General features: G+C 39.1%; 1 protein-coding gene across 3 annotated transcripts in view; it reads left to right on the top strand.

Moving 5' to 3' along the window:
* The window catches only part of ppp1r37 (protein phosphatase 1, regulatory subunit 37), a 29,087-nt gene that overhangs the window by 6,942 nt on the left and 8,679 nt on the right, over window positions 1-13,466 (top strand). For all 3 annotated transcript variants that reach the window (XM_077541253.1, XM_077541251.1, XM_077541252.1), the window contains 4 exons: window positions 7,339-7,436; window positions 9,746-9,791; window positions 10,317-10,417; window positions 12,460-12,579. In XM_077541253.1, the coding sequence (XP_077397379.1) occupies window positions 7,339-7,436; window positions 9,746-9,791; window positions 10,317-10,417; window positions 12,460-12,579 (365 nt within the window). The remainder of the gene's footprint in view (window positions 1-7,338; window positions 7,437-9,745; window positions 9,792-10,316; window positions 10,418-12,459; window positions 12,580-13,466) is intronic.

Here is a 13,466-nt window from a genome sequence, read left to right as displayed (position 1 = left end):
GAAAGTCTAATGTTATATGTTGGTTCGTTAATTCGACTACGGTAAATAGTGCTAAGCATTCTGCTTAACTTCATTGATTAAAAATGGGTAACGTTAACAAAAGTGTTTCTATGAAATTGTGTTTCTCTGTATTATCTCCTGTTTCCACACAAATTGTTGCGCTTTCGACTGAAAATTCGATGAGCTCTCCACTTAGCCTCAATGGATTTAAGACATGATTAATCAGCAAACAATTCCACACAATCGATAGAATTCTTAAGTGCGAGAAGTAGTGGTTATTAAGCCACACGTAGAAATAATCTCTTTTTTTATTGATTCGGCTCTTGGTAATTTCACTCTCTTTTTGGAATGTGCCCCTATTTCCATCTTTGCAACTCTGTTTCATCAGGCGGGTGAGAGCTCCCAGCATTACAACCAAAGTCTTTTCCTCCTGCCACACCTTTGTGGAACCAGCTGTCAAGTGTGAATGACATTGCTCTGGTGTCCCGGGAGCGGTGCTGCAGACTGGGAGTGGGGCGTCTATTTTGAAAACTGGCACGGGCATGTTGAGCGGGAGCTCTTGTCAGTCCTTGCGTCAAGGCAATTTTCACTTTAAGATGCTGAAAGATGCATCATAAAATGGTCGCTTTTGCCAAGCAAATTTATCGGCCCCTTTCTGATTAGTGTTGGAAATATGTCGGTTTCCTGTGATGATGCTGTTTCTACAATTTAATGTCAACGCTTGCGTTAAATGTTCAGTGACCTTTTAAGGCTGATTGGCCTAACAACAGTGTTTGCCAAAGGTTCAGGTTTCTCTGTGCACACAAAAATGTCAGGTGGTCTTCACACACACTAACATGCACCCCCCCAACACACACACACACACACACACACACACACAAAATGTTGGTTTACAGCTATATACAACAGCATTATCCAACAGTAACACAAATCACTCACTAGGCACCTTGCCAGAAATTCTTATAGCTATTACTCAATTTTGATAGACAAAAAGATGTTTAATGAAATGAACAATTTAGATGGTAGTGGGGTTGGGCAATAAATCAAATTAATTCGATTAATCATCATTTTAAAAATTGAATCATTGAAAATTTGCTAAATTGTGTAATCGAATTTTGTCTTCTGGGTTATTAAAAGCTTTTATTCTTATGTTTTGTTACATCCCAATGTTATTGTGAGTTGTAGTTTTGCATGTGGCAGAATGCTGGATGGGTTGTTTACAAGATGTTTACAAATGCTACCAACTACTTAATTCTGGCATTTAAGCACAAACTAAGAATGTTAAGTTTGTTAAAACTGATTTAGAATCAGTATACATTATTGTTGTCTATTGTTGTCTGAACATTTTGCACAGTAATTGTGCTTGAATGAATGAAACCTTAATATAAATGTTTGTTGGGTTTATAGATTAAAATCGATTAAAATCGTAATTGTGCTGACTGACTGAAAAAAAAATAGATTTTTTTGTTTTTGCCATATTGCCGATTCCGAGATGGTAGTAACAAGACTCCCAAATCATTACCAGGGCACATTCCTCCTTCTCTAGTGTGCAGGAAATACGATTGTTGCTCACATGAGGACCACAGTTGGCATTGGTGCTAGTCTTTTTTGATTATTTGGTTAAATAGTTCATAGAAGTGTCAGAAAAGTAACTAAATACAATAATATATCTAAGTTGGCAACACTAAAGACAAGTCGTTCATGTTGTTCGCTTTCTCGGCTAACAAGTATTACATTTTATTTTTGACTTAATGAAGACTGTGGGGGCCAACCAGAGACTGATAGTAGGTTAGTAGGTCCGGGAAAAAAATGAGCAGCAAGCAACTTCTGGTGTTGGTTTGAGAGCCACACCAATATTTTTATGTGCATCCCTGGTTACTGTGGCTGTGGCAAGCTGAATCGAAGCGTACCGCTCGGTGGAAATGTGGCTTAATGTTTGGCCAATGAGTTTATATCTGTGACAGAGTGGATTATCATAAGCTGGTTGCGTTCCGGTATGTGTAAGTGCTCCGTTTGCAATCTCTTCCATTGAATGACAAAATGGTTTACTAGTTATTGACTTCTATCAGAGAGACTTAAAAAAATATATATATATATATGTATATTAATGCGTGATGACTACCTCTTTGAATATACTACCATTGCAAAGAGCTAATGATTCGAGAGGATTGTTTGCTAATTGCGTATTACCCCCTGCATAACCAGGTGTTTGTTTAGTGGCTGTTTGGATATAGTCAAGGTCAGTGGCTTGTAGGTTAGGCAATAAGATGCACTCTCCTGCAGTCCTCTTGCTTTGTGTGGTTAGTCCAGATCTGTAGATGACTGAGCAAGAGAGGGTTTCTACAGTTGCTTAACTAAAATTTGTTCTCTAATCTAATTCATCTTATGTTGGTAATGACAATCCCCTTAAAATTCGGATGGTCTCTGGTGGGCAAACATTCTTAAAAAATTTATATAAACTATGCCGATACTCTAAATGGTTCAGGAACAGCTTCAAACTTACTTTTAATGCAACTTTTTTTAAAGCATTTTTGGCAAAATTGCTCGTATGATAAGGGGTTAAATCCACTGACTGAACCATCCCAATCAAAGTCAAAAATTTGTGAGTCTGGTACTGACCCACACAATGACTAATTAGTTAAATGAAGGCATATTGTTTTCATAAGTTGCATAGCCACTTCCCATTAGGTTGTCTTGATTGAAATTAACACTGGTGCCGAGCAGCATATTTTAGTGGTATTATCAAAAATGTGGCTGATTTTCAGGAGTCAAGCAACCCCATATGATCACATGCTAGTGACATGGATGTGCTTAGTGGTGGTCAGATGGTTGGCACAGCAACCGTGACGCATTATGCTATATAAATGGACTGCTTTTATTGTACCTTTTAAAAGTGCAAAGGTCTAAGTGCTCTACGAACAGATTAGAAATGCAACCTTTAAGGTATGCTATCGAAATTCAAACACAATATTGGAGTATAGAGTGTATGATTGAGATTTAGGTGAATAATAACTCAGATTTAATGCCTAAATGTAAACCTGACTTTTTTGATTCGGTGAGATTTCAACATTATGTGCGTGCACCCCGCAGTTTTTTGTTCACCCCAAGACACCAGTCTGACTGACGGACTGACAGTTTTCACTCTAAGCTCACATGCACCAGATGTACTGCTAGGACTGTCAGGAAATGACTGCTTTCTTTTCTCTTTAAACAACTCAAGTGGCAAACAAAGCCCGAGGTGGGAAGTGTGCCACTGTTAAATACAATTTAGAGACTTGAAAAATAATTGGTCCAACATCCTGAATCAGGTAGCCTGTGTATGAAAAAAATCAATGATGCTGCCTCCCTTCCAACAGATTTATCTTCAGTCCTCCGTTGACCCGCGCTTAAGCCTCTTAAACTGGGATTGTAGTTTGTCTTGGTAGACACTGTCAGCATCTCGACCTTTTACACGATGTGAAAAGACCTTTTTGTTTGTCATTACCTATCTGCTTCCTCCGAGCATGATTTTCAAAGATGTTTGGAGCTGCCGTTTCCCCCTCCTCCCAGTCACCACTCCCTCCCGGCATGTACCAGCAGCACAGGAGGAAGTGACGAAAAACAAAACAGTAATAGCAGAGCATGGCTCACAATTAATGATCCTGCCAGGCTGCAGCCCTGCCTGGCTATTAGCAAGTTTTTGACTGTTTCTTGCTGAATAAGCACTACTATCTGTTTTGCTGCCTTGTGTCTACTAAAGATGTCCCAGTACCCAACCCTTTGAACACTCATGTTCTCTCTCCCTCACGAGCCATTACTCTCTTCTGAAATTAACGAGTTGTGTGTGTGGAACTGGAAATGTTGTGTGGTAAGCAAGCGACCACCAGCCGGCAAACCCCACCTTCCCCGTGGACGTGTTTGCACACACTTGCGCCACCTCAACTCGCCACAATAACTCTTTTTCCAAGGACTGAGTGTTCGCTGGAAGGGACACTCTGTACCATTCATGCTTGCAAGGCTGCACTCGAACTGTGAGCAAGTGCAGTTCAACCTTAACTCATTAGCTCCCAAAAACGAATAAATACGTCATATTTTAAATGTTTTAAGTGTCCCAAAGACGTATTTATACGTTTTTTGTTGTTGTTGTTGTTGTTGTTGTTGTTTTATGCCAGAGCATAGAGAAGGCTTTGACGCAGTCCCTCTACTGCAGAAAATGGTTGAGTGGAAGCAGAGTATAAGAGATCAACCAGGCCATGTTAAAACAAGCTGATTTCCCCACAGTTCTAAGCAGAATTGTGGAAAAACGATGAAACTTAGCTATGTTCTATTGCTAATTGCTGCACAGTGGAAACAGATAGGGAAATACTTTTTTTTCCCTGATAAACACCTGAGACTCTAATCTCTCTTTTGGTTATGTTCCATATTTTTATAGCAATAGAACATAATACTTCGCGGGCCTTGAAAAATCAGTCAAAATCCAGGCAAACACTTAAGTGAAAATGGTTGGGAGTGAATGAGTTAATATGCAGTGTGGAATTGGACTTCATTGATTTCTCTATTGAGGGTGTTACTCAAAAAAATCAATAAATCAAAAATAAATGAAAAATCAGGCACTTTAAATGTAACTTTTATTTTATGTTTTTAATTTAGCCACCACAACATGAAATTTGCCTATAATGACAGTATATACAAAAAATGGCAGATTTCCTGTTAGGTTTAGCATATAGCTACAAAGTCTTATTTTTTTTTATTTTTTTTTTTACGGGAATGCTTTGTTAAAAATTTGGAGAGGGCGCTGTCGAATTTTTTATTGAAAAGAGGACGTGATTGCTTCAGGTTATCACACCCAATTAAATATTAATGTAAAAATGACACAACAAAGAAAGAACTAAGCATTAAAGATATTTCAACACCAAACTAATCAACCAAATGATAACATTTTGTCTAATAAAATTTTGCTTGTTTTATGCTCAAATTTCACATAATGTGAAACACAGTCGACGCGCTAATGGAAATTAGCCTAATGTTTCTCTAATTATAATCATTTAAACAACAGCAAATGTACACCCATATCAGCACAGAGCATGATATTCACAGCCATAAATTCTCTCTGCTCTGTGAATATTAAAATGGCAAAATTGCGTCCTCTTCCTGCTTTTAATTACGCTGCATCTCTTCCAGCAGACTTCAGTGCTGCATGTTGCGGCACAATGCGGTGCTACAATGAAGGTGTGCAACTTTACGTAGAAAACCATTTAAAAAATGATTGCTTTAAATTTCGTGGCATAGCGGGGGTTCACTGTTCTTGACAGATGAGTTCCATAAAATTGAGGCAAAAAATACTGTATTCGTCAGCATGGCAGCAGTGATGGATGACTCACCATAAAACATGAAACTCTTAACTCCATGTCATCTTGTCTTGTGTGTGTTTTTGATGAAACTCTCAGGAACTGTGTACTCTCTCATTCGCCACCCCATTTATCATCGACTGCAGCTTTAATTGTGCTTGTTCTGGGCCTCCTATGCTTTGTGGTTACATGTTGCAGTCGTAAGTGGTTGAACTTATCGTGACAGATGGCGCTTTCAGGAAATATTGAAAAGGAGATGATGAAGCAGACTGATAAGTTGATGCAGGCAAAGTCTTACCGTAGCGAGACGGTCTAGAATGCTGACTGTCACTGAAAGTTGAACTGACACATGAACAGCATGCATGTCTGCCCTAACCACAGTCAAACAGTACATCTTGCAATGAGCAATTGGTCCAGTTTTCAGGAGTTCTATTTTTTAGTCTTTTCTGTTCTTTCTGTCACTTCCTCTCTCAACCAGAGTATAAGATTTGAATGTTTGAAAGTCACCTGATTCGATTTAGCCCCAACACAATTATTTATTTTTTGAGTACTTCAATGGAGAAACTCTGAAATAAGTTCCAGTCTGTGATTGTCATTAGTTAAGAGAGGCTCTATCAGCCAGAACCGGCCAACATTCTCCTGAAATGTAATAGTTGGAATTCTCTTAAATCCTATCCAAAGCTCATTTTTGGATTCCTTTGGATTGTGCCATTATCAGAACTCAACTACTCAGCACAAAAAAAAAAAGATGTAGGGAGCACAATGATTTGACAGCATGAGAGTTGGAACATGACTACATGTCTGAAGTGGTGCATTTAAACTCTTGTCTTTTCTACCCCCCAACACCTCTCCCTTCCTGTCCAAATATTCATGCCTCAACAGAGCTATCCTGACATTCCTCTCAACTATATTTATCAAAATACTGTTATACATGTTTGGACTGAGTCATCGTAAAAAGGTTATGAAACAGTAGTGACATTGAAGATTGAATAAGACACTTCTTTTGCTCGTTCTGTTATGGCTTTCATCGTGAGTCATAACATTTTATCAAGATAATTGTGCTCAGAAGTAAGACTGCAGTAAGTAATTTAATAATTCGACTAATTCAACTCCAAAAAAAAGTCAAAGCAAAATCTCCGCCTGGATGCTTTGCAGGGATCATTTTTTCCCCACCCAAATTACACTCTTATTCGCTGACTCCCACGTCACTCATCAGGCCAGGCCTCACTTTTTAAACCATATACACTCAAAGTCACAGAAACAGAACATGTGGATGACAACATCGAGTGGACAGAAATAATTACTCACACTCACATTCATACTTCATACAATTATGTTTAATAATCCCAAATCATTTTTTTTTTAATAATTCAAAAGCTACAGCCCCATGAAGTGTTTTTTTTTTTTTTTTTTTTTTTTTTTTTTTTTTTTTTTTTTTTTTTTTTTTTTTATAAAGCTATGCTAAAAGCTTCTTTGGCATGGCGTAGAATTGCAGGTGCTTGTAATCAGGTTTTTATAACCGTTTGCCCCTCCCCTCTATTGTTGGTGCATAAGGTAACCAAAAGGTTAGAAAATTCTCAATATAATGCAGTGCAGCTTTGCAATGCTCTCAACTGCAGCTGCAATGATAAGTTTTTGATTACAAATATGTAATTGTCGGCATTAATGCGTTTCTTAACTAATGGAAAACATATAATTGAAGCTGCTGCTTTCTAGGGTGAGATAACCTCTAAATCTAGGAATAAATTTTGTCTATACTATTTTCCCGATTTATGTCGAACTGTGGTTAGAATTTGTCATGCAGCTGAGGTCTTCAGACTAACAGCCAACTATGAACGTGTAAATACATTCATAGCAAACATAGCAAAGTATTTGGGTAGACATGTGTCTGTAATAAATGCCTATTATATCTTCTTTGTGTGTATGGTAGCGAAGGTTTTGGTGTATGAGAATTATCCATAAAGCTCAATGTAAACTAAATGTCAACTGTTTTGTGTTTGTGCTTTTCCAGCTCAGAATGTTACGGTGGACGACATCCTATCTTCGTACAAACAGGCCTGTCAGAAGCTCAACTGTAAACCCATTCCCAAAGTGCTCAAACAGATTCAGGTGCGGCACAGTTGGACAAAACCATACGTTCACACATATCCTATTGTCAGGATAAAACACATTGCTAAACCACACAGATGAATAGTGACTGGGAATTATGTCACATGCCTCACTGAATGTAATCACACCCTCATCCGGCTGAACTCCGACTTTTTTTTTCTCCTTTATTCCATTTGCTCTCTAATTTGATGTACCCAACTGCAATTTACTGCAGTCCGTGTTCTTGCTGACTCTGCTATCCTGAGGCTAGCAACAGCTACTGCTGCTGGGTGTTAGTATGACTTGGCTCCAACAGCTCTAGTCCATGTGCAGATGCCTTGACCAGCCATAGGAACCACATAACCGGACAAACTTGACCCGGTCCCTCCCTCTCCTAAAACCAATACAACATGTTTTGCTTTGAGACTGTTTTGTTCAGACTCCGAAGGCAACTGAAAGACAAAATGACCTATTTACTCGTCTGGCTGTGGTTATCCTGGGTTGTAAACTTAAACTACAACCAGGAACAAAACAATCTGCTGCTAATTTTACTTCTAAGAAGGAACCCTAAAAAAGGAATTGCTGTTGGGATTTTTTTTTTCATTAGATAAGGTCCTGATATCTGCAGCTGAAAGTCTAGAGTTTCTAGTCTGTTTTCTTTAGCTGCCTTGTCTTGTGGTTTAGCCAGCAGTCATGTGTCCCTTAATCCCTCTGTAGGAGCAGTTCCTCAAATCCAGGGTGGTGAGGATTTCCTTTGTATGTGAATTAGCACACATGATTACTGTGGGTTTGAATTGGGTTTCTTGCAGTAGTTACAAGAAGCTCCATATTTCAGCGGCACCCATTGAAAGAAGGCCTTCTAGTCGGTTACCGGCAGGTTGAGAGACTCAACAGAGCAATCACCGCACGCCTGGTCAGCCGAGAGTTAACATCACAGCTACTTGAGGAAAAACACATCACACTGCTAAGTTGATGCTCAGGGAAAAAAAGAAAAAAAAATAAGTTGATGCTCAGGCCTTCACTTTATGGTCTGGGTACATTTCCACTGGCCCATATCACCGGCCTTTCTTTCCTCCCCTTCTTCCTGTCATATTCGGAGGAATCAATTCTGCGGTTTTACCTCTGTTTTTTTGTTATTCACCCATCTTGTTATTAGTCATATTTGTGGTGCTTGGCATTTCTCCCAACAACTTTTTTTTTTTTTTATGCTGAGTCATCACTTGAGTAAGCATCCATGTAAACAAGACAGTCAGACATAACTGTTGGCTCGTTTTTAGGGTTTTTGTAAGAAGAGTTCGGTCATCATTCAGACCCCGCCTCTTTCCCACTAAATGCTTAGGACTGTCATGTAGCCGGCAGCTTGCCAGCAGCCCTACAGTATATGTGCGTTTATAGCCAGTTTTTAGCGTCACAAGGCATTTATAAGCTTGGTGAATGCCTTTTCCACTGCAACTGCCACCAGAGTCTTTGAACCGTATTACAAAGAATCCAAAGGAACAAATGATTTTGTATACGGGCAACATATGTATGCTAGACAGTGGAACTGCAGAGGTCGTTCACAATCCCTCCTGGGCTGCTGGTCCGCCTCATATTTAGAAACAACTTCTTCACATAATAAATGAATTGCTGCAGTGTCTAACTGCTGTCTTAATACAACATTTGTTTACTGTATTTACAGTGTTGTTTGTTAGCTAATGGCCCTATAATATTCAATTGACCAAAATTTACTCTAATGTATTTTTCTTTGTACTGTATATTTATTAGCCTCTCTATATGCCATGGCATATATCTTTTGTAATGTCATCTGAGCTTATCAAGACCTGTTGAGTCACGCAGGGGGGCGGGGGCATGAGCAGGTCCACCCAGGCTCAGATAATTACCAGCAGTGTGGCACAGGGGCAGAGGTAATGGAGTTCATGCTGAATGGGACGGAGAGCCAACTATTTGCTGGCGCACAGTTTCGAGGGCAACACTCCCAGTGTTTGCGTGGGTGAGTGTATCACCAGGGCAAGAGGCAAAAAATACAGTTTTGTTTGATGTGCGATGCGCCGCCTGACAGCTTCATCTATCAGAGAGTTCACACCGACTGCTAACTAGCGGAATCGGTAATGTTCACAGTGACATGCACAGAAACACACAGAACAGGAAAGCACCAGATTTATCAAGAAAATGTCTATCTCGGATTACATAAGAGGAAGTTTGTTTAGATAATTTCTTTCAGGCCTGTGTGGTATTGAGATGTTTCGAAATGTGCAACGCAAGATGTGATTTCATAAGAAAGTGTTTTGTCTCTCACTTGTTTGTTTTTTTTAATTTTTATGTTATTGCAGGAACTTAAAGACCTGACCCAGAGAAATGAATGCTTGGATCTAAAAGGTAAGCACCAAAAACATATTGTCACAAGTTTAGCTTATGATGTGCTGATATTTGACAACTACCTTCACAATACAGCCAAACCTCCTTAGTTGAAGACAAACCCGTCTGTGGCACTACTTCTCTTCCAACATTTTTAGCAAGTAGTGTTACAAAATATATCCTGGCTTGACTGTACATTAGGGCTGCAACAATCCAATAAATACAATAATTGAACTCCCAAAAAAAAGTTCAAGGAAAATTTCCGTCTCAAAGCTTCAAGGGGGTTAATTTTTCCATACACACTATTACTGCGGGCACACACGTCATTCCTTATAGAAATTCTTTGGTTTAAAGACAGAGGGAAAAAAAGAAGATAAATTCCAATATGTCTACTGCAGAACAGAGCTAATATCCACGACCACCAACACAATACAATTGATATTGGCTGTTGACTCCATTGTTTAAAATTTATTTTAACTTTGGCGGTTCCACTGTAAATTATTGTGTCCTGCTAGAGAATAATACACTGGCTTTGATTGTGCACAGGTGAAAAGTTGGACTACAAGGCGTGTGAATCCCTGGAAGAAGTTTTAAAGAGGGTCCAATTTAAAGTGATAGACCTGGAGCAGACCAACTTGGATGAAGATGTAAGGACAACAAATCAGTTTTCACATTTCAATACTCAAGACTGTTGGGACTAAGAGTTGAGTGTGTCATGGGATTTCTGATTATACCACATCTCCCTCGGGGCTGCAGGCAGATAAGAGGCAGGCGCTACAGTGTGGACCTGAGGGACGTATGCTGTCACAAGACGGCAAATATTCTGTATCGTACACAGTGTGAGGTTTATTTCAAGTCGGAGACACAAGTTGTGCTCACAGCCAGACTGAGGTTGCACTGGCATGAAAAGCTCACTTTAATTACTGCTTTCCGTTTCGTTCTGCTGCTCTCACAACTTTTATCCTGCAAATAAATGCAGACAGCCGAACAAACCAGCAGATGCACGTGCCCCTCTTCACCCAACGTAGGCCAAAGCCCCAGGAAGGGAATGAGTCACCAAATAACATCTCCTCAGACGAAGATGGATGAGTGCAACAAATAAGAAGCTGAAAGCAATGCAAAGGAGATGGCAGGATAGCAAGTGGATCTATTGGAGGGGATGAGTTCATCGGATGGTGATGGTGTGATGAGAACAGATAGACACTTCCTGTTGATGTCTTGCAAGTGATATGTGAGGATGTGCAGGAGAAAGGTCATTTTGAGAAAGCATCCTTTAAAACCAGACAGTGTAGACTGCTTTTGGATTGGTTGTGACTCACTTCCAGACGCCCGAAGATAAACATATATATACTCAATATTATCCCAGTAAACACATACACGGGGAGATGTGCAATTTGACCCTAAAAAGCAGCATGTCTGATTTACTTTGATTGTGTCTTCTTCTACCACTGTAGAGGATAACATGGCACATTTCTCCATCAATAACTGACTTGATCAGTAATATAAAGAAAAAAATCAGGATCACATTGATTTTTATAGTATATAATATATGACAAAAAAATATTTTTTAAAAAGTGTACTTTTTGACAAACCTTTTAATCCTTATTCCAACAATTCTCATACATTTTAACTGCCCAAAGAAAAATTGGATAACAAATAACTTTTTTTTTTTTCCCCCCACCCAACACCAAGCCACTTGATTTTGATTATCTGCCAATAGTCTGATGCTTCTGCAATGCATTAAGAGGGGAAAAAAAGAGAGCTGTTCGAATTCTCAGGTTTTTTTTACATTTACATTTGTATATCCTGTTTTCAATATAAAAACTAAAATCTAAAAAATAAATAAAATATCAGAAATTACACTTGGTGCAATTCCATTGTGCAATATAAAACTAATATTGATGCTGTTCCATTCGGCAATATCGTACCTTAGGACTATTTTTTTCCCTTTGCGACCTTTATAAATAAAGAAAATATCTAATACCGATCATCTGAAAATTACATAATCAGCCCTGATTTTAATTCCCATGAGTAGGCTTGGACAACTCTAGACTAAATTTACTCGGGCCCTCCGAAGCTGCAGCATTTACTTTTAATTGACATGCTGACTTTGCAGGCCTGGGAAGTTCACTCCATTCACATTTTCATTCAAGACTTACGACACACACATTTACTATAAAATGGTCCCAAGCTCTGCGATTGGCTGGCAACCAGTCCAGGGTGTCCCCCGCCAACTGCCCAGAGCCAGCTGAGATAGGCGCCAGCACCCCCCGCGACCCTTGTGAGGAATAAGCGGTCAAGAAAATGGATGGATGGATGGATGGATGGTCCCAAGCTACTATTTCCTCTCTTCATTTTTACTTTCTGTTTCTGTTTTCATGCCAGTAAAGCTCGTCAGAAAATAATTACATCTACCCTCTACTGCCAACAATGCATGATTGTTTCAAGGTGCATCAATAGTACAAATAAAAGCCCAGTTAATTCTGCAATCACTTCCAACCTATGTATTTTGGTCCACAACCTGTAAACTCGACTACTCTCACCCCCCAGCATACAACAGTTACCATGACGACACCAGCAATCCTAGCATACAGCAAAAAACTTTTAACCATCTGATTTATCGGACATCGTTCAACGTTGGCTACCTGTTGATGAATTTCCTTTTTTGTGTTTGTTCTCTGCTTCTCAGGGCGCCTCGGCTCTGTTTGACATGATCGAGTACTACGAGTCGGCCACGCACCTCAACATCTCTTTCAACAAGCACATAGGCACGCGAGGATGGCAAGCCGCCGCTCACATGATGAGGAAGGTGAGAGATGACCTTCATTGCAACTTTAGTTCAGGTCATCGCATTATTTTGAACGAGTACAGTCCAGTTGGATTGTGACCCAGTGACATGTTTGCTGCAATTTTTTTTTTCTTAAATGTCAGTAAACTGTGTATGTTGACCACTTAGCAAAATTAGCTTTCCCACTGTCAATTGATTCTTTATATGCTCTAAATGAGGTTGGTTTATGTGTGTATGACAGCACAAGTCAGTTTGTAATGATGCAGTCATTCAATGATTTGTAGTTTAGTAGCGCTAAAATCCTCATGAGATTATGACCACAAGAGGAAGCTTATTAGTCATCATAACTGTGTTGTAATGGAGAAATCCTCCCTGAAAGAGTTTTATAAATACACGTTTAACGCTATTTTGAAGTGCTTATGTCAATTCCTATCTGACACTAACCCACATTACATGACAAGTTTCACACTCAGAAGACACATCTCATCAGCTCTAGTACATGAGCTGGAGCAACAAAAAATAAAAAATAAAAAATTACGCAAAGATTATAATCAAGTTGAAGTTTTGGCTGACATTTAAGTGAATTAATAGAATGTATAGTGAGTATGGACGGCCATATGCCCTTCCATCATTGGAACATTGATTGCTTATTTTAGGTTATTGTCTGACAAAGTTGTTGTTATCGGTTCACAGCAACGGTGACATTTGCAGGCTGCAATAACTAAATTTGATCGATAACTCAATGCTGTCACTTCACACGCCACATTTTATTGGTTATAGTTGATTACTTTATTTAGTAAATGAGATGTATTAAATTGGATCATAACGGCCATGAAAAAGGTCTTGTTTGGTTTCCTTTTCTTTCCTTGGCTTACTTTCCTTTTTTTTCCCCCTACTTTTTTTTTTAT

This window comes from Festucalex cinctus, chromosome 13 (assembly GCF_051991245.1).
Source record: "Festucalex cinctus isolate MCC-2025b chromosome 13, RoL_Fcin_1.0, whole genome shotgun sequence".
In the NCBI taxonomy this organism is placed as follows: domain Eukaryota; kingdom Metazoa; phylum Chordata; class Actinopteri; order Syngnathiformes; family Syngnathidae; genus Festucalex; species Festucalex cinctus.
Note: the sequence above shows the minus strand (reverse complement) of the source record. Positions and strands in the feature narration are given on the sequence as shown.